The sequence below is a fragment of the Solanum tuberosum genome, unplaced genomic scaffold, assembly GCF_000226075.1.
Source record: "Solanum tuberosum cultivar DM 1-3 516 R44 unplaced genomic scaffold, SolTub_3.0 scf00652, whole genome shotgun sequence".
Taxonomy (NCBI): Eukaryota; Viridiplantae; Streptophyta; class Magnoliopsida; order Solanales; family Solanaceae; genus Solanum; species Solanum tuberosum.
The window spans coordinates 176350-197164 of NW_006239568.1; the positions used below are offsets into that span (position 1 = coordinate 176350).

At 33.0% G+C, this 20815-nt stretch overlaps 2 protein-coding genes across 3 annotated transcripts; one reads left to right on the forward strand and one right to left on the reverse strand.

The window, feature by feature from the left end:
• Positions 1–6838: 6838 nt before the first annotated feature.
• Positions 6839–9000, reverse strand: LOC102588679 (probable protein S-acyltransferase 6). Its single transcript, XM_006366531.1, has 4 exons — positions 8764–9000; positions 8053–8313; positions 7731–7958; positions 6839–6973 (listed from the first exon to the last, which is right to left on the reverse strand). The coding sequence occupies exons 1-4, from the start codon at positions 8998–9000 to the stop codon at positions 6839–6841; spliced, it is 861 nt and encodes a 286-aa protein (XP_006366593.1).
• An 838-nt stretch (positions 9001–9838) lies between these two features.
• LOC102587156 (protein RRP6-like 3) lies at positions 9839–20493 on the forward strand. 2 transcript variants are annotated; one of them, XM_006366526.2, is made up of 12 exons: positions 9839–10142; positions 10221–10468; positions 10763–10861; positions 11889–11972; positions 12116–12202; positions 12934–13054; positions 14407–14594; positions 14673–14717; positions 15033–15544; positions 15629–16127; positions 18569–19194; positions 20193–20493. In XM_006366526.2, the coding sequence occupies exons 1-12, from the start codon at positions 9899–9901 to the stop codon at positions 20269–20271; spliced, it is 2832 nt and encodes a 943-aa protein (XP_006366588.1). In that variant the 5' UTR covers positions 9839–9898; the 3' UTR covers positions 20272–20493. The 2 variants fall into 2 exon arrangements, with proteins under 2 accessions (XP_006366588.1, XP_006366589.1); XM_006366527.2 differs by lacking the exon at positions 10763–10861.
• The last annotated feature ends 322 nt before the right edge of the window (positions 20494–20815 follow it).

Sequence of the window (20815 nt, forward strand, 5' to 3'; positions counted from 1 at the left end):
TCCTGCTGTACTTATAATGTAGTAAAAAAAATTTGTATTTTTCTCTAATTTCAAAAAATTCTCTAGTTTATTCAAATATTCAGTGTCATAGTTTATGATTAAGATAACTAACCTTGTTAATTATATTATTAATTCAAACTTAGATCTCTAATCTCAAGGACATTTTCACGTACATTTAGTTGGAAGGGATGTTTTAAAATGATATATTTTGGAAAAAACTAATGCAATGCATGTGAATTTTTGTATGAAAAAGTGAGAAGGAATTATTTGAGAGGAGGCACTTTCGAGTGAGCATTTGTACTTATTATTAATGAGATGTGACCTCATAACCAAAGTTTTTTAAATAAGAAAAAGCACATGGAATCTAATCAAAATCATTTGGACCAAGAGGAGGGAACTATAATCTAATCCTTGCGGATCGTAAATAATTATTTGTTAGTGTTACTGTTTACTTTTCCTTTTATTTTTAGCATTTTTTTCGATTTGATTTTGATACATTTTACTTGAGTCAAGAGTTTATTAGAAACAGTTTATGTAGATTCACAAGATATAATAAATTTACGGACATACCACCTTATTTAAATTTCACTTGTGAGACTATACATTAAGTATGATGTTGTTGTAATTAAAAAAAACAGAGGGAGGGGAAATATAAGTACGCTTTTTAGCTTTTGGCCATAGATTTCCAAATTTTTTTGGCAAATATTATTTGGATGAAAATTTGGGTGAAATTTCACCATGTGTTTGGCCATAGTATTTGGGAAATATATTTCATTTTTTTAGAAAATATAATTTATACTCATAAGTTTTAAAAACTATCAAAACAAACCATAAATTTGTATTACAAGTCAATTGGATCTTCGTTGCAACAAATAACAAGTAGTGTCCATGACACTAGAGCAATGTGGTAGTTTGGAGTGAGTGCAACAAGTATCATTCCATACATCGTGAAGTAGACAAAACACATGACTTTGTTATCCTAAGCCGATTGTTCATCATTTTCATCAACAACCATATCATCACTTTCATATCCACAAAATATTTCATCACTACTTTGGTGTTCACGTAAAAAATTATGTAATACAACACAAACAACTACTATAGTGGGTGTTTTTGTAAAAGATAAAAGTTTGGTATAAAATTTTAATTTTCAAAATATCCCAAATAATGAGATTTGGCCCAAATAATAAAAAACTAGTATTTGGGAATTTGGGATATTTGCCAAAAATATCTGCCAAATAATGGCAAATTGTATGGACAAACACTATTTGCCAAATTTCCCCCCAAATATTATTTGGGAAATCTATGGCCAAACGGGTAGATTTGGCACTGGGTGGAGCTAGAATACGAGTTGCAGATTCAATAGTTTTAATTTTAATCATGTATTTATATTACAAATATTATTGAATACACTTAAGTTATTTTGTATTTTAGAACTCAGTAACTAAAAATGATTAAAATTAAAATCCCAAAAACTAACAAACTCTAAATTTTGACTCCACCTTTATTTGACATTCCTAATATCCCAAACTACCATGTGACTCACCTCCTGCGATTCTCCTTAAGCGTTTTGCTTATCCAGGATTAGTTTTCACTAACTTTAGTTAAATTAATTAATTACTCAATTAAAACCCATATACACAAAACAAACTACATGAAAAGTACAATGGGTGTGGCATATTTCGTGTTTTAGATAAGAATATTTCGTATTTAGATAAGGATATTTCGTGTTTTAAGTAAGGACATTTTACACAAATTAATTGAACACTAAATAGTTTTGAGATTATGGCTAAAAGTTATAGTTGTTCAAAAATGGTTATTTATCAATTTCTCTCAAATTTAGAGGTTCCAAACTTTTTTTAGTATTTATGATTTTATTTTTCCTTAGACAATACTAAAATTTGTAGACAAAAAAAATCTTAATTCTTCATGAGAAAAGAAAAAAGAAAGATTGCCTACTTTTTAATATTAGTAATATTTTAGAATTTTAGACTAAAACACTCAAATTTTTATATTAGTAAATAAAATTTTTATAATAAGATTTGAAATAATATATTATAGACATATGGCTAATATCTTATTCAATTTATAGCAACACTATTCATATAAATAATAATATCATCATATGAAGTTAATGTTTGTGTCTTATAAATATATTACAATATAAATAACAAATGTGAAAATAGTGAATTTGAATTTAGGCTTCTATTTTTATTGAACTGCCATTGAAATTATACGGGGTATCTTTAATTTTTCATGTGAATTTTTCTCTCATCTATGAGTGACTTCCATCACCAATCACTTTACTTATTGAAAAATATTTGGTTCAACATCGATTGTCATTCACAAATAAACATTTATATATTACTAATTAATATCTCAAAGAAGGTAAGCATCAAAATACCTTAAAAGATTATATCGTTAAGAAGTATAAAATTAAATTATCTTTTTAAATGTATTTTAAAAATAAATTATCAATGGATTACAATATTCATGTAGGAAGCAAAGGTGATGGAGGATGTAGTTGGATACCAAAAGATAGTTGAAAATTTAATTTATCTCACTATTACTAAATTAGACATATGTTTTACGCTGCAAGTACTTAGTCGGTAAAGACCAAAACATTTCCATTTGGAAGCTGCTACGAGAGTAGTTAAGTATCTCAAAATATCATGGTTTATTTTTTTCATCTAATATAACAAAGGAATTAATTGCCTATTGTGAGTCTGATAGGACAATCTGCCATGACATTAGTAGATTGTCACTGAATATGTTATGAAGTTAGATGATACATTCTATCTTCAAAATTTAAGAAACAACAAACAGTTAGCAGAAGTTATGTAGACTTTTATGCTTGGTAGTTTGTTAGTGCTTTGATAAGTTGGTTAGCAAATTAACAGAATTCAATTAGTTAGTTGGGAGTAAGGGTGTTAGTTAGTTTTCGTATCAAATGAGTAAATGACTATATATAAAAAGCATATTCAATGTATTGAAACAAGTTAGACGGAATAAATAATGATGATCAACACCTCTCTTCCCTCCCATCTTCTACATTCATAGTTAGTTAATTTGATAGAAGCTTTTAGTCTTCAATTATTTGAATGTGCACTTTTAATTTCTTAACTAGTGACTATTTACAACATTTAGAATTATCAATGATGGTGGATTAAGAAATATTATATCTCAACTATTTTTTATTTGAAAATCGCTACATAGAATGAGTGTTCAGCTAATATATTTCAATGAATTACTAGATTTTGTACATTAATAATAGTGCTTGTCACAAAAGTCAATAGGTAAGCACCCATTATACATAGCATAGATCCTCCAGCTTATCAATTGTTCTATTATTTAATTGTCTATATGTGTTATGTTAATTTTGTGTTGTTACATAAATGAGAATAAACCACTTCTACAAATAGATCATATATATTATTTTACGTAAAGAGATCAAAAGACATATTTTAATTAATTAAATTAAAAATTAAACGTATTGAATCATATATTATCAATTAAAATTAGAATTTATCAATACCCAAAGAATGAAAAATGTTTTTCTCACTTCAGTTCGATTTAAATTTCAATTGTGGTCTTTTTAATGGGACGAGTTTAGTGGTGAATTTTGCATGCGGGGATTTCCTGAACAACTAATTACCTCATCTGTTATTTCTCAAAAATAGTTGAATTTATGTTTATCCAGTGTCAGTTGTCCGATAAATTTTATTCAGATATTCAAATTTTTATTTATTCTAATTAAGCAATTAAATAAATTATAAAGTCTTTTTATTAGACATATTTAATTCAAATTTTGAAAAAAAATTATATGTATTATGTGGACAAGTTAATCATTTAAAATATATCATATTCTTTAATTATATGTATTCACCTCAATAAACGGTAATACTCCAGTCCCGTATTACAATTGATGTTGATACGACATACTTTATATGGTTAACTTAATCACCCAATAGATACGCAATTGAGAACATGCACAAAGTTTTTCCAAATTAAAATTTGAACTAAAAGTGTCTAATAGAAATATTTTATTACGTGTTCAGAAGTTCAATTGAAACAAGCGGTTGTTTGAAAAATTTGCATACCAATAAATTTAAAAGATTGTCGATGTATGTATCGACATGGAAAAACAAAAAAAAGGATGGTGACAGGAAAGAAGCAAAAAAGGGTGAGGGGATTATTTGTAGGATACGTTGCTTGTGCTGGTAGAATTAATTCACTTTATTGAAGTAGAAGCTCTGCATAATATCTCATATATATTCACACTTACTATACTATAGGTATTTTTGCTTTTGGGCCATGCTACCCGCTAGCTGCCAATTAGCCATTTAAATGCACCTAAATTCTTGGCATGGTGACTGCTTTTTGCATGTGCTTCCATATGCTATTGAAAGCTCTTATCATCAAGGTTATAATAAGGTGAAAGAGTTGCACTATTATATAACGTTCCAATTAATATACATTGTACACGTTCGATATTTGATATATATGGGGTTACCCATACTCTTTCATTTATTTTTTCAATCCCATAATGTTCATCAAAGTAAGGTGAAAGAGTAGAATGTAAGAATATATTTATGTAAAGTAGTTTTTTATTAAAATAAATTAGATCTATCAATAAACGAATCTAGCTCCAAGCAGAGTCGGTATTGGGGTTGGTTTGGTTGATCGCCCAAAAAAGGATTCTTATTCCATCCGTAAGTATGACATGCAATGGCGTAGCACAATATTTGAACGAAAGAGTTCTGGGTTTGAACCCCAAATAGCACAATATTTTTTTTGTTTTATATTGACAGTCAAACATCATTATTCTTGGACACCCTTAATAAAATTTTTGGTTCCGCCACTGGTTATGAGTTATTTTACTGCTATTGTTTGGTATTCGAACATTGACTTTAGGCCTTTTTTCACCCCTTCTTATCCTGAAAAAACAAGGATATCTTACGTTCTTGAACTGATCTATGCAAGGCAAATTTGGCTACTACTTTTTAATGTGTATATCCGCGATAATTTCATTTCTTTCGACGGAATTAATTAAAAGATGGCCGCGTTCCACTTAAATTCACCCCTATGCCTCTTCCAAACTTCTTTACTTCTTTACTTAACGCATCATTCAAGAAGTCTTGTAAATTAAGTGAATGCATGCTAGTCTACAAGAAACTAGGTATGAATATTATAGACAGACTAGGATTTTGATTTTGTGGGTTCTAGATTATAGAAAATATAATTTGTTGGATTCTTGATATATATTGAATTTTTAAATATAAGTATAAATTAATATAAATTTGAGCAAAAGTTACCCGTAATGTATATGATTAGCATATGTTAAAACATATGTGTTGAGCTTCCCATATTGATTGTGAGATTACCTATTAAAGTTCCTGATTTGGGGCAATTCTCATATTCAAATTAATCATGTTAGTTTAGTTTTTGGGTTGAGTAATTAGGCCCAAATAATTAAAGTTTATTTTATTAACATGGTGTTAGAGTCGTATTTATTCCATTTTTTAGTTATCCATGTTAGGCCACATGTTAGATTGTCCATGCTCCAGACATTCAATTTGTTGGTTGAATTAGATTAAATATTCATTTTCATAACAATATCAAACATGAAGAAATTATGGGAGAGACTACTAGTTTTCTAAAAAAAAAAAAACAATTCACACAATATTTGATACCTACTTTAAAGCCCGAAAAATCTAAATTTATATCTAACATTAATCCCATTTTAGAATGGTAAAACACGTGCATGATATTTGAGACCGATCGTTTTGCTCCATTGTTCTTGAGATATAGAATATTTACAAAAACGATTAAATTAGTTACACGTATTTTGAATATCTTATGTATAATTGTAGATGATCAATTGATGTACAATTAATTGTACGTAAACCATTTTCTACTTTGGATTATTAATGGAGTTTATAAGATTTAACAGGTCGACTAAATCATATGTTCAGTGAAATGGTCCTAACTAGGAAATAAATTACAAAAATTAAAAAAAGAAACTACAGCTGGTCCAATTATCTAAAGAATCATGTGAGGGAAGATGGTGATTGTAGACCATACAGCCAAGATTCATGTGATGCAACATGGGAATTTTCTCATCACATAAACAAAAAGAAACAATCAGATCCGTATACAAATTAATACTAATTTTGGGCGGAGACGGATCATACTAAGAATTTTTCTATTCTTAAGGCTTAAATTCGAAAACTTTGGTTAATTAAAAGAGGAATAGCGTCTCATCTTCTGTATCACATTTTTTATGGTAAAAAAATATAGTATTTAATTAATATTAATAGGATGATCATACGTAAGAAGAGAATATATACTCCAATAAAAATATCAAATTTTGGAGAGGATTTAAATCAATTATATATAAAGATTCAGGGTAAATGTGGATGAATGAAAATGGAAGCTGTATGGTTAATTTTTGCAATTGTGAAATTGAGCAACCTTAGAAAAAATGAATTTTGGTCTTGACTCAATTTCAAAGAAATGATTCTAACCCATTCCCTAAGGCACCAATGTAAGACTCTTTATACCCTTTCTCACGTCTAAAACTAACCATCTGAAGCATGACAATTTTAATATGGAGGCCAACATCGGGAAACAAGCATTGAAATGAGTCTATACATTGAGAATTGCCAAATTATATTTAAAATATCACTCATCCATTACAGGATCGATGTGAAACTCTTCATAAACAATAAAGTAAAAAACAAATAAAAAGAGACTCTAAATGAAGATATTATACAAATTATATATTTATTAATATATATATCAAGGTTGTGTGACATGTTCAAAATGATGAAAGCTACTATATTTCAGAACGAAAATTGATCCTTGAAGGCGTCCAAGGTGAAAATAAAACCTCCTTAATATTAGTCACAACTCCTTTATCAAAAGGATTTTTAGTGCTTCCATACTGCTGCCTAAAATTTTCATAAGCCGTCTGCCACAATAAAAAAAAATAATCAAAAAATCACAACTAGAGGATATTAAGAATTTCAGTATATAACTTTGATATTTGAATTAATCGGATCAGTAAGTTATGAATACTAAATGATAAGGCCAAAAGAAACTCATATAAATGTTCTTTAATATGTTATAAGCAAATAATCTATATTATTTTTCATATTGGAAATTATTTTCAAATTTATGATTGATTACATATCCTTTTAAATAATCTAATAATTCAGTTACATTGTCAATACATAAAAATTAAACTCAATCATTATGTGTTGTTCTAATGTCGACTTCTTAGTCATTGAGCTTTCATCTTAGGAATAGTGGTGACAAATAGACGAGTTGGCAGGTTGAGAAACAAGTCAATATAAACATGTAATAATCTGGCCACCCCGTATCTCATATGGAAAAAAATGGACTGAGTAAAAGATGGGTTATTGACTCGTATTAATAAATTGTACTCTATTTTAGAATTCAATATTCGGGTAAAACTCAGTAATTAATCTGATAATCAATTTACAAAAAATATTCCACAATACTATTTATCAACATTATATAGTCAAATTCAAGGTACAACTCAACAAGACTCCGACCTGACCACGACCAAGGAACAAATCCCTAGGAACCGATCGAATATGGACAAGTAGAATGGGTTAATCAAATAGGTAAAATATGGGCTCATTTTATCAACACTACCCGCAACAATACATTTTGATATTGGTATATGTAAAATTGAGACCAACCTGATTAGTAGCAATGAGAAACACATGATAACAAGTCAATCCACCAACAAAACATGCAGCAACAAAACTAAAACATGCCAACACCAATGTCTCAGGGCAATCTCTCACCAAACCAATCAAACCATTGCTACCATTCTTTTGTTGAATCTTTAAACATGAGAAACCAAATATGTAGACAAAGTAAACATTTGCAATAACCAACAGCAACACATAAAGTCGATAATTCCTCTGCATAAAAAAGGAACAAACAAAAAAAAATTATTAGATGCAAAAAATATTCATTCATCGATCTTCTTTCGTAGATTCGAAAAATTGTACTAACCAGTCCGATGCATTGACCAATCCAAGGGCAATGATGGTCAAAATTATCGACACAATTGTCACACACAATGCAATGGCAACTCCTAGCCGGACGATATATCTTACAAATTCGGCAATATTTTAATTTCAATTCCGAACCATTTACAAACACTCTTTTGCTTCTCACTCTCCCATTTTGAGTCGATTCAGGGGATGGTGATTCATTGTTCCGAGGAATAATTCCGGGATCAATCACACTAACCATTATTAAGTTCGCGAAAACCTGCAAGTATTGTAACGAAAATTATCATATAAGAATTGAAGAAAATTAACAACTCGATAGATTGAGTACTAGAAAGTTATAAAGTGACTCACAATTAAGGTCAATAACACACAAAAACTGATTTTTGATGCATTCTTTACAACATAAACAACAAAAACCAAACTTGATAGACTAATAGAAACTGTAGTTAACAGTAACCGTCTTGGATCCGGCCCACATATCAGTAACCCTTTGAAATAAAATACCTGCACAATTGGAACAATTCAAGGCTATTTAATTAGAACAACAATAAAAACATACGTGCAGTGAAATCCCACATGTGAGTTGTGGGGAGGTAGAATGTGCGCAGGCCTTACCACTACCTCGTGGAGGTAGAGAGGTTGTTTCTTAAAGACCCTCAGTAATTGTTAAGTGAATGTAATAGAACACAAATAGTAGTAACATACGTACATTTTTTCCTGGCCAAACGTGATAAAGTCTCACTTGTTTGATTTGATCTCCATGACGATCTTGTGTTACATTGTGCCATAAGGTGAATATATTCTTCTTAATTTTTGCAACAAAATCAGTCTCAACTTCCTCTATTGACGAATTATGTGATTCCGTTGTTTCGATAACCGTTTCCACTGATGAAACAATATCTGGACTCGTTTCAATTTCTTGAATAGGTTGTTGTAGCGAAGCCATTATTCATATGTGCAATGAAAAGTTCAAAGGCGGGTGTTGATAATTTGAATTGTCATAAGTAACTAACTTCTGAAAAAACTGAATTTTGATTCTACTCTAATGAATTTTGGGCTTGGGCCTACTTGTTGGGCCATATTATATGATCCACAATGTATAGGTGGAGAAGTGGGTAAATTGCCACTTTTAAAAGCTCTTAACACATTTAATCACTATGTTGATATGGAAAAAGTTTTAGACAAAAGTATCTCCAACTAAAACAAACACGGAGCAAAACTAATACAACAACATACGCAATGAAATCCTACGAATGGGGTTTGAGGAGAGTAGAATGTACATAGATGATAGACCTTACTACTACCTCGTGAACATATACAGGTTGTTTCTGAAAGACCCTCAGCTCATATGCAACAATTCAAGATACGGAGAAGAAAATATAGCGAATAACAAAGAAATAGTGCAACAACGTCTACTAGAAGAAAAGCAACAACTACAACAAAATAGTGCAATATTCAAAACACCATACACATCATACTAGGATAGAGTATTGAAAACAATAATAAATAATTAATGATAGATATCAAAACACAAGAACTACAGTTATACAACTAGTATACATTTTAAAACCTAAGAACGATTCATATTAAAATATATCTATTTCTCGATCATTTTTCAAACAACATGACTTTTTCTTATAGACAGGGTAAAGACTTCCATAATGTATGTTTTGGGCTTGGGCCAAATTTAATTTTGAAATAGAACCAGACCCAAGAGTCCAATACGAAGACATTTTCTTAAAACGAACACAAGCCGCCACAACAAGTATAAGAGCCAGATTTCAAATTGCACAGTGAAAAAGCACTTGCAAAAAGGGAAAGAAGAATCAGAGAGATTCATTGAAATGGAGAACAAGGAAAGTTTGAAGCTTGTTGTTAAACTCACCATAGCTACTTGTCTAACAGTGGCCATTTCCATATTCATAGCAAAAAGCTACCACAAAGTTCGAAAACACAACAGGAAAAAGCAACAAAAGAAGCATTCATGTTATCTTAATGCTGAAATCAGACCTCAATCTCATTTCAAACGAGTTCTTGCTGATAACTCTTATTCTCAATTCAAACACCTCAAATTCGACAACACTAATGGTACAATACAATATAATTTATTTAGTTTTAATTTGTTTTTTGAAACCCTAGCTGAATTATTGTGAATGTGTGTGACAGAGGATTCTACAAATTTGCATCCATATAAGGAGGAGATTACGGAGTTGATGAAGAATTCTAATGCTGAATTTTTGGAGCATTTTGGTGGAAATTTTGAGGATTTTACAATGCGTGAATCGTATGTATGGGTTGAGAGTGAGTCTCAATTGATGGAGCTTGCGGAAGTGTTGAGTAAGGAGAGAGTGTTTGCAGTTGATACAGAGCAGCATAGTTTGAGATCATTTTTAGGCTTCACAGCTCTAGTTCAGGTTTATTCTTCTCTTGATTAATCATGTGCTTCCCATTGTTAAAATGTCCTCGACGGAAATCAAAGTTTTTTTTTTTTTTACTGAGATTCGTGTCATTGATGGATGCATTTACATTGTTGTTAACTTTAATCTTTCACAATTGTAATGAACGCACCACTTCCGTGCCTCAATCCCTGCTCCCTTCTCATGTTACCATAAGTTATCTACATCCCAAGTTCCCAACCAAACGCTTTAAACTGGTTTTCTTAAAACAATTTATATCATCGTATTGTACCTTTTGCATGTTCTGAGCAGATATCAACTGAAAGGGAAGATTATCTTGTGGATACAATAGCTCTGCATGATGTTATGGCCATTCTTCGTCCTGTATTTGCCAATCCGGAAATTTGCAAGGTGATCTTGTTAATTTATGTGCTGATTAATTGTTATGTTTCTTATTTGATATATAAATTGCAAGCTGGTAACTCAGCAGTAGAAGGGTACTCCATTTCACAACCCACACTTGTGGTGCATAGTGCTTATCAGAATAGCTAATCTTTTGCTTCTTCCTAAAACTCCCTCTGTACATGTTTGACTTGACACACTCCATAAGAAACACTAAATAAAATGGTAATTTTACTATATCACCCCTGATTATTATAAGCAAGAGGCAACTTTAGGATTTCTAGAACATTGATGCACCACTAAAAACAAGAAGAAAAAATTCTATTAAGTGGGAATTGAACCTTAGTCCTTTAGGTAAATAACTCAACATCCAAATAAGTGCACCATTTAGCCTTGTTATAGCATGGACACCAACAGATAACATTATACCAATTTTAGAAAATATATACATAAAATATCTAGTTTTACGGAGAGACCTGTTAGAGTGGGTAAAAGTCCCACATTTGTTGAAGAATGGACTAGTGGTCTGTTTATATGGATTTGGGCAATCCTCCCCTCATGAGCTAGCTTTTGGGGTTGAGTTAGGCTCATGTCCATATCTTTATATGATATCAGTGCTAGGTCCATCCCCATTTGGGCTCTCGGTCCACGTTCTAGTTGGGCCTAGGCGTGAAGGGGGTATTAGAGTGGGTAAAAGTCCCAAATTGGTTGGGGAATGGACTGATGGTCTTCTTATATGAACTTGGGCAATCCTCCCCTCATGAGCTAGCTTTTAGGGTTTAGTTAGGCCCAGGTGCCATATCTTTACAAGACCATGGATTCACATGCCCTATTTTTAGTATAAATTCGTCACTGATTATAAGTCTATCTCACTCATTGGGAAATGAATTGGAAGTAATTAAGTACTTAATGGTAAGGGTAAAATAGGTATAAAGTAGTAAATTATCCCTTGTTTTTTCAAACTGGACAAGTAAAAGTGGACGGAGCGAGTAGTTCTCAAGTGACTCATCAAAAGGTGTTGTTTTTCCTGTTATAGGTATTCCATGGTGCAGATAACGATGTTCTTTGGCTTCAACGGGATTTCCACATTTATGTTGTTAATCTATTTGACACTGCAAAGGTAAGGTGTCAAGTTACTGTATATTCTTTTGTCTAATGAAGTGAAGATTTTAACTGAAGATGCATAGTGTGTTTTTCTTGTGTATGATTGACAATGATGTTTCTTATTTAGTTTTAAGCCGCTGTTGTTTTGTTTTATTCCAGGCTTGTGATGTGTTGTCTAAACCACAAAGGTCTTTGGCATATTTGCTGGATACATACTGTGGCATTGTCACGAATAAACTATTACAGGTATAGAAAGAAGCTTGCTGGATACATCATCTTCTTTTACATACACTTCTATTTCCTCCATGGGTTGCTGTTGCTATCTTTTCTGTTGATGAGTTGTGATGGATGGAATTTTTTAATCTCTATTTCTTTATTATTATCAGTGTCATATTTTTGGTGGATTTGAATTTTGAGTGGAACTTAGGAATATAATAGATTTTCATAGAATTGTGGAAAGGAATACGATAATGCTGTCTGAGTTCTAGATTGTATTTATCTCTCTCGAAATGTCACTTTCATTTCCCTTTTCCTCAGAGCTGATGCATTAAGACTAATTGTGTCCCTTGAAGTAAAGAATTCCTTAAATAATGGTGCTATTAGATGAAAACTGCAAATTAATTGATTATGTAGGTAGTGTGAGTGTGTGTGACCGCAGCACTGGTGCTGCCCTTCTTGCTACCATCTCTTAAATTGTTAGCGAAACAAGATTTGCACTTATATTGCCTCTGAGCAGACTGGACACTTTGAAAAGGAATATAGACACTGGCAATTGCTCTTTGGAATAGGTAACACTGTGGTTTATGAACGTAAAGTGGCTGGCCATTATCCTCTGATCAGCAAACATGATTTTCAGTGGATACATTGGTGATTTGAGCATATTTCATGCTATACTGTAGTGTTGGTGCACTGCTCTTATAGTTCAGCTGACAAAATCTTGATCTAAACTACAGTTCTATTCTTTATTAAAACTTTAGAAAGAAGACTGGAGGCAACGTCCACTTCCCGCTGAAATGGTGCAATATGCTCGAACTGATGCACACTATTTGATGTACATCGCGCATCGTCTTTCTTGCGAGCTCAAACAACATGATACTGGTATGGGTCTCCACTTATGTAAACAAATAAACATTAGTCTTCTACTCTCCTAACTAATATGTGGAAGTGTATACACTTATTATCTCTATGAGTGGAGAGCTTGCTGAGATCCTCTCAGTATACACTTCTGCAAACTTGTTAGTTGGATACAAATTATGGTTTGTTGAGCATCTCTGAGGTTGAGAGGAAGTGTGTGTTATTAGTCAGCTCTTATACTATGCAATCAAGTCCTTGTAGCCATGTGCTGAAGGAACTTTTTGGTAATATTTATTGAGTTCAAGCCCTCTTTCACTTATGAGGGTTACTTTTGCATTTATTAAATCTGTAAACCTAATGTGACATGAAAGTTGAAGGTAAATGGTTCTGCCGTCCCAATTTATATGACATTCTTTTTATATTGTGGCATCCCAAATATATAATATCATTTTTCAAATGCGATTATTTTTTAACTTTCACAAGGTTCAAGCATTCACATCTAAAAATAACCAAATTTAAGTTGTAGTGATCTTTTCTCATCAAGTTTATCTTGTAACTATTACTTCAATACTTTCTTCTACTACAAACTTGTTTAATATGCTAGTTAAAGTAGTACAAATCCATGTCTGGTCACATAAAATGGAAGGGAGTACATAGTATAACTTGCATCCTTGCTGGACATAGTGTTTTAAGGTGACATAGGTTTTTTGAAGGTCAGTATGAATGGGTCCTAAGCAATATCTGATAATTTGAGTAAAGGATAGTGAATAGTTTGGGGCTTTACTGCTGAAGAACTCTGTTGGAAGTAGCTTAAGCTTACCAATGTTCATTAAAAAGGTCGCACTTCCACTTGGATGCCCATGAGTACATCATGCTGATAGGAAGTTTGTTCTTCAGAAAAAGATCATAGAATTGTAAGTTTGATTGGCAAAATTTGTTAGCAAAACAACTAAGATGTTAAAGCTTTAGATATAACTACACTATAACTGTGGTTAATGGCTATTTTTCAATTATTCCAATGGCGCTTGCTATATTTTGATATTCGGAATAATGGGCTTCTGTGGTCATTCACTGTCTAGAAGATAAAGGATTAACTTTGATAGTTTCTAAAGGTCTATGAATCTTTTTAGTATGAACTTGTGTGTTAGTAGAACATGTAGAGAACTTCTAATATTTTCTAACCCCAAATTATTGAATATTGGAACCGGAGGGGACCAAACAGAGCAAAATCGATAGTGTTGATTCCTATAGCTAGCCCCACCTAGCTTGGGGTTGAGGTGTAGTTGTTCTTCTTGTTATTAAATTTTTCCCAAGGTAATCCTTTAATTAATTGACTCATCTGAAGTATTAAAATCCTGAAGATATTTGTGTAACAGAAAATTTATCACATCTCAGAGACAAGTCCATTTTTGTACTTGAGGCCACCCGGCGTTCCAATTCAATCTGCTTACAACTTTTTTCAAAAGAGTGTGAAACTTACCCAGGAGAGTCTGCTGCATCATCTATAATCTCCCGTTATCAGAGTGATAAAGGAAGTTTTATGTTAAGTTCTGATGAGTCGAAGGTACTATTCTTTGTATGCTTTTTTTCTTCTTTAGACAGCTTGATTTCTGAGTGCTGATTACTTCTTTTTTGGTGTTAGTTCCATGAACTCGTGAGGCGATTGTGTGCTTGGAGAGATTTAATGGTAAGTAGTATTTGGATCATAATATAATCTCTTTATCATCATAATGTCGTGTGACAGATTCTGTCAATCAAAAAAACATCATTCATAATTTACCAACACACTGTTGTTTATTTGATCTTTGTATGATTTCAGCACTGGAAACTATGTAGTATATAGCATATATAAGCTACTTGAATGATATTCCATTTATGATTTCCATCTGCATAGCTTCACTTTAACATTTATTTGGTGCACTTGTTTCTTAAACCCAATTTTGATTTTTGATATTTTGCTTATGTTCTTTGAGCTTACTTTATTTAATTTGCGTCTTTCTAGGCTCGTGTACATGATGAAAGCTTGAGATATGTTTTATCTGAGCATGCCATTATTGCACTTGCAGCTAAAGTACCTACAGCAGAATTGGATATATGCAACACAATATCAGAAGCCGATCAGAATCTAGACTGTCAGAGTAGTAGCAGCTTATTTCAGTCTCTTTCATCTGTGGTTTGCAGTCACTTGGACGACCTCGAGTACTTGTTTTTAGATGAAACAGGAATGAATGATGACAATTGTAAGTTGATTCTTCAAAATTGCCTTGGGTCGGATGGGAGCTGTCCTCTTTCTGTATACAACTATGCTCTACTGTCCAAATCTAGCTTGAAGATGCCAGTTAGATCTGCTTTCAAGCAAAATAGACTGAAAAATTCCAAGCAATTTGCTAAGAAGGCTTCTCGGAAGTTGTTTGTCCAAAAATTTTCTTGCAAATCTCCTGTTTACCACAATTGTAGGATTTTTGCAAATGATGGAAGATTATTATGTTATTGTGATCGTAGAAAACTTGAATGGTTAGTGAAATATTGGGTTCTTTTTCTTGTCTTCTTCAATGATTGATACTTGAAGTTAATATGGGATCTGAAACCTTGTTGCAGGTATGTCAGCCGAAATTTGGCAAAACTTATTGAAGAGGACCCTCCTGCTATAATGCTTCTTTTTGAACCTAAAGGTCGCCCTGAAGATGAGGGCAATGATTTTTACATCCAAAGTAAGAGAAATATTTGTGTTGGCTGTGGTGAAGGAAATCACTATTTACGTTATCGAATCATACCTTCATGCTATAGAATGCACTTCCCTGAGCATTTAAAGAGCCATCGCTCTCATGACATTGTCCTTCTTTGTGTGGATTGCCATGAAGTTGCTCATGCTGCGGCTGAGAAATATAAGAGAAAGATAGCTACAGAATTTGGGATACCACTTTTTGTTCGTCGAATAGTCGATTCTAATCAAAATCAGAATTCATCAGAGTCATCTGTGCCAAAGTTAAATGTAGAGGAGGAAGGAGTATCTCCTTTGCAGTTGCGTACAGCAGCCATGGCGTTACTACGTCATGGATCAAGAATGCCAGCTAAACGCCGAGAAGAATTAATAATGGTATGAAAGTTTAGCATATATTTAGTATATACTTGTACTCTTAGCTAATATAACTAAAGGAATCTTCAATATTGTATTGCTTAATTTGCTAATAGCAATGCTTAGATTTAAACTGCTCTTCTCTTTAGAACTGCTTGCAACCATAGAAATGCTAGTTTCTTGGTGGTGGCCCTTTGCATCGCTTAATGGGACTTAAGAAGTGGATTGATCAAGACTCATCATCTGGTAGATGACTGAATTTAGAACTTCAAACTGGAATATATTTTCTGATTAGACACTAATTGTGTTCGATAACAAAAGCAGGTCACTTTGTTGCTGGTGCCAACTAGAACAACAACTATGCCTTAGTCCCAAACAAGTCGAGGTCGGCTATATGAATCCTCACTAACCATGTTCGTGACAATGGTGCCAATCAAAACGTTCTTCAACTTTTAAGTAGATGCAGTTTAACTTACATGAGGAAAAATGCTAGTTTATGTTAAATGTGTGATAATTCCATAAGGTCAATGATGATGTATGATGGTTCAATATTTGATTTTACCACATTTGACTATATAGACTAATAAATATAATTAAATATCATAGCATACATAGATAACATTGTTGTAATTAATATTTAGAATAGAAATATCAGCATAATTAGATGTTAAAGTTAATTAAAGAAGCATATTAGATGTTAAAAGTGCGAAAAGTTGTACATAGTTCCAAACTTTTATGATAGGAGACAACTCAGTATTACATGTAATGACCAGACACTCCACTTATAATTATTTTTTTTAAAACACTTCCAATTGAATTATTCAATAGTATGAATTTCATTCTTCCTGTTTCAGTTCCATCAGTATCTAATTTCATAATTTGTTGACAACCCTCCAGGTTTGCTTTTCTCTACTATTGACTGTGAAGGTGTAAACCTATCATCTTAGTTCGTTTTCACCTTCAATCTGCTTCATTCTTGTTCTTTTTCTATCTCCTTTCCTTTTTCCTTTTGCTGCCCTATTTTATGTGTAGTAGTTAATTGCTGTTTGATGGTCAATCTATTCACTCAACAACAGCAACATACCTAGTGTAGTCCCACAAGGTGGAGTCTGGGGGGTAGAATGTATGCAGATCTTACCCCTACCTTACATAGGTAGAGAGACTGTTTTCGAAAGACCCTTGGCTCAGGTAACACATATCACAGAACATACGGAAGAAAAGAGATATAACAAGTACTAGAGGAAGCATCACATAGCATATAGAAAAGAAACGGTAACATCAACAAAGTAATGTGATAATCAAGACACAATTGGTAGCGATATATATCGCTGGACAGAGAACTACGCCAACAACTGCTAATACTACTGGTATTAAAGGAGAAACAGGTACAAGGCGCCAAACTACCACTAAGCCTAACTCGCAGAAAAATGAGAAAACATTCAACTATCTACTGACCTTCTACCCTAATCCGCTATCTCCAAATCCTCCTATCTAAGGTCATGTGCTCAGTGAGCTTTGATGTGTCATATCTTGTCTAATCACCTACCCCAGTACTTCTTCGGCCTACCTCTACCCCGCCTCGAACTCACCATCGCCAAGCTCTCGTACCTCCTCACTTTGACCTCTTCACATGCCCGAACCATCTCAGCATCACTCCCTCATCTTGTCCAGAACGGAAGCCACTCCTACCTTGTCCCAGATGTGCTCATTCATAATCTTATCCGTCCTAGTACATGACTACATTCATACATCCACCTTAGGGTCAATCTATTCACTCATAACAATCATATTTTCCATTATCATGTTGGAATAAGTTATTACCGTTTTTAGAAGAGAATTTTCATTATCTTGTAATTTTGCTCAAGTTCATTATCAAGAAGGCTAGCAAATAGCAAGGAGCAATATCTTGGTGTTTAAGCCAAAATGTTCAACCCTGTCAAACACTATCAAGTGCTTTGATTTGGTGACATCGATTGCTTTGTGCATGAATCTGAGACATGGTTATTATCAGAGAAATGGAAAAGAAGAAAACCTGACAAAAAGCTTGGTTTTATTATTAACATAAAGGCCAACAGTTTTTCTCTGGTGAAATATATACCACTAAATGGTGATAATAATACAGTCCTCTCTCGTTAGATGTTTTAGACTGGAGACGTAATATGTATATTATCCTTTAATTCTGTTTCTGTTGGTTCTTCCACCTTACTCTTTCTTGTAACTTGCATCCTCGTTCTGCAGTAGTGAGTTAATTTTGAATGAATTGCTTTGGATGTACTTGCTGAATTTTGCATCATGCAATCACTTGCATATTTCTTTGTGCTTATTTTTGATGTTTCGGGTGTCTTAATCATCTGTTTTCTGGCATCTTTACTCTCTCCATCAATTTAAGTAATCTTTTCAATTGCTGAGTTGTTTGAAACTGCTAATAATTGAAAACTTTCTTATTGTCTTTGTTATTGTAGATTGTCAGAAACTATTATGGTGGACGGGAAGTTTCTGATGAAGATCTCGAAAGAGCTTTGTTAATTGGGATTAGTACTAATAGGAGAAAGCGATTTGAGAAAAAGAGAATGCTAGCTTGCAAAGATTCTAGTAGAAGTACCACATCAGATGATAAGCTAGATAACAAGCAAGCCAAAGGAGCATCTCCGCCTGAGGAAATTTCAGATAATTCAAGCAACAATGAAGAAAATACCAATGTATTACCAATAGAGGACATGACTATTAGTGATTCACATTTTGGGGTCAATGATGGGTCCTCTATTGTTCATAACAATGATGTCCTGCTCGAAAGAGAATCCATAGTGAAACAGGATGATATTCTTTCGGAGTCATATGTTGATGAAAGCTGCGATGTGTCTAATGGAACTGCTAATTCCATTGCTAATATAAATGCTAGTGTATCATCCAAACGAGACTCAAAGCTCTCACTATTAGGGCATGGACCACACGGGAAGCAAGTTGTTAATCATCTACTCAAAGAGAATGGGGAGGAGGGAATTCGTGAATTTTGTCAGAGATGGAGGCAAGTTTTTGTTGAAGCTGTTCATCCACGCTTCTTACCTGCTGGCTGGGATATAATGCACAGGTTAGGAATCCACTGTCATCTCCATCTAACATTTGATCTTTTTAAACGAAATAGGATTTTATACAATCAATATAAAATGATATTGACCTTTCATTTTAATATCTACATGTGTGTTTGGTATGAGGGAGCATATTTTCCATGGAAAATGTTTTCCTAGAAAAGGTTTTCTTAGAAAACAAGTTGGTTTCTTATTTATTTTCTTATGTTTGGTAAGTAATAAAAAAAAAATGTTATTTCAAGACCATTTATATGTGATCTAGCAAAAACCTATAGAGGTGGAAGGGGTGGGATGGTCAAGGGGTAGGGGTTGGGGGCGTTGGGTGCCTTGGGTAGGGAAGATACAATAAACATAGAATATCACTTATGGAAATTGTTCCGTTAAGGAAGTCATTTTCCTCATTTTTAAGCAACTTGTTTTCCTAGAGAAAATGTTCTCCAAAAATTTTGTCCAACCAAAGATGGGAAAATAAGAGAGCATCCACACCAAACACAGCTTCAAGATACTACCACAAGATGAGAGGTTAAAGTTGTAGTTTGTTTGAGGAGTTTAAGTACGAATGTTATGCTGGTAGAGTGTGATTAGGACACTTTGAGATATAGTGAAAGAGCACATTATAGAATAAAATCAGTCCCAATAACATGTGCTAGCGTAAATATGCATAAGCACACATAAGTGGTGAATTTGTCGTTTTGGGTATAGATAAATACTTGGTGCATCTAAGAAATAAATCCGTCCTCCCTTCTCCTTCTCAAAAACTAGCACCATTCTTTTGCAACTTTTCTTCCACTAACCTTAAAATGAAAGGTTCCATTGTTGTTCTGGTCAAATGCTATATAGCTTGTGTGTGCTGAAGCTGTTAATCAGTATTCTTAGAGGCATAGATCACGGATCATATGATATAGACGTGCAACTTTAGTTTGGGGAAGCAATTTGGATTTGTGAGAAGCAATACTTTTTCTTTGTTCAAAGGCACTGATGTGGCATATATTTTTTCCAGTGGTAGAAGAGACTTCGGAGAGTTCAGCGTCTACAATCCTTCTGTGACAACAACTCCTGCATCTGCTTCTGAGCAGTAGTGACTACGACAAAGGCAAGTAACTGATACTGCAACTTTCTCTGACCGTACTCTCTGTTGAGTTGTGAAAGGAGAGTGGTTACTTGTAATGCTGTCTTCTTGTAATTTTGAGCTTGAAGCTCTTAATAGATTATGCTATATGCCTTTGGTTTTTCCTTTGTCTATACCAATACAAGTTTCAATCGTCCACTTTTTTAGTGTATCTGTTCCCCTGTTACTATTATATTTTCTCGTCATGATTTATTTGTTATATAGTTCCTTTGAACGCTTTAGATGATTTGATATTCTTAGAAAAGGAATAATTTACCAACTCTAGAAAACATGAAATTGAAAAGGAAAGAAATTAAAGTAAACGTAATTTAAATGCTGGGGTCATTTGTTTTGTGTTACACTGTGAGGGATGGCTTCTGTTTCTGTTATCAGACAAGTTACATCTTTTTATTTTTCTTCTTTTCACTTTAGAATTGATCTAAACACCAAATTATGCTAGGGTTTTGCAAGTAGCTCTTAACATGTGTGGTTTGGCAGCAACTATTCTTAGCACC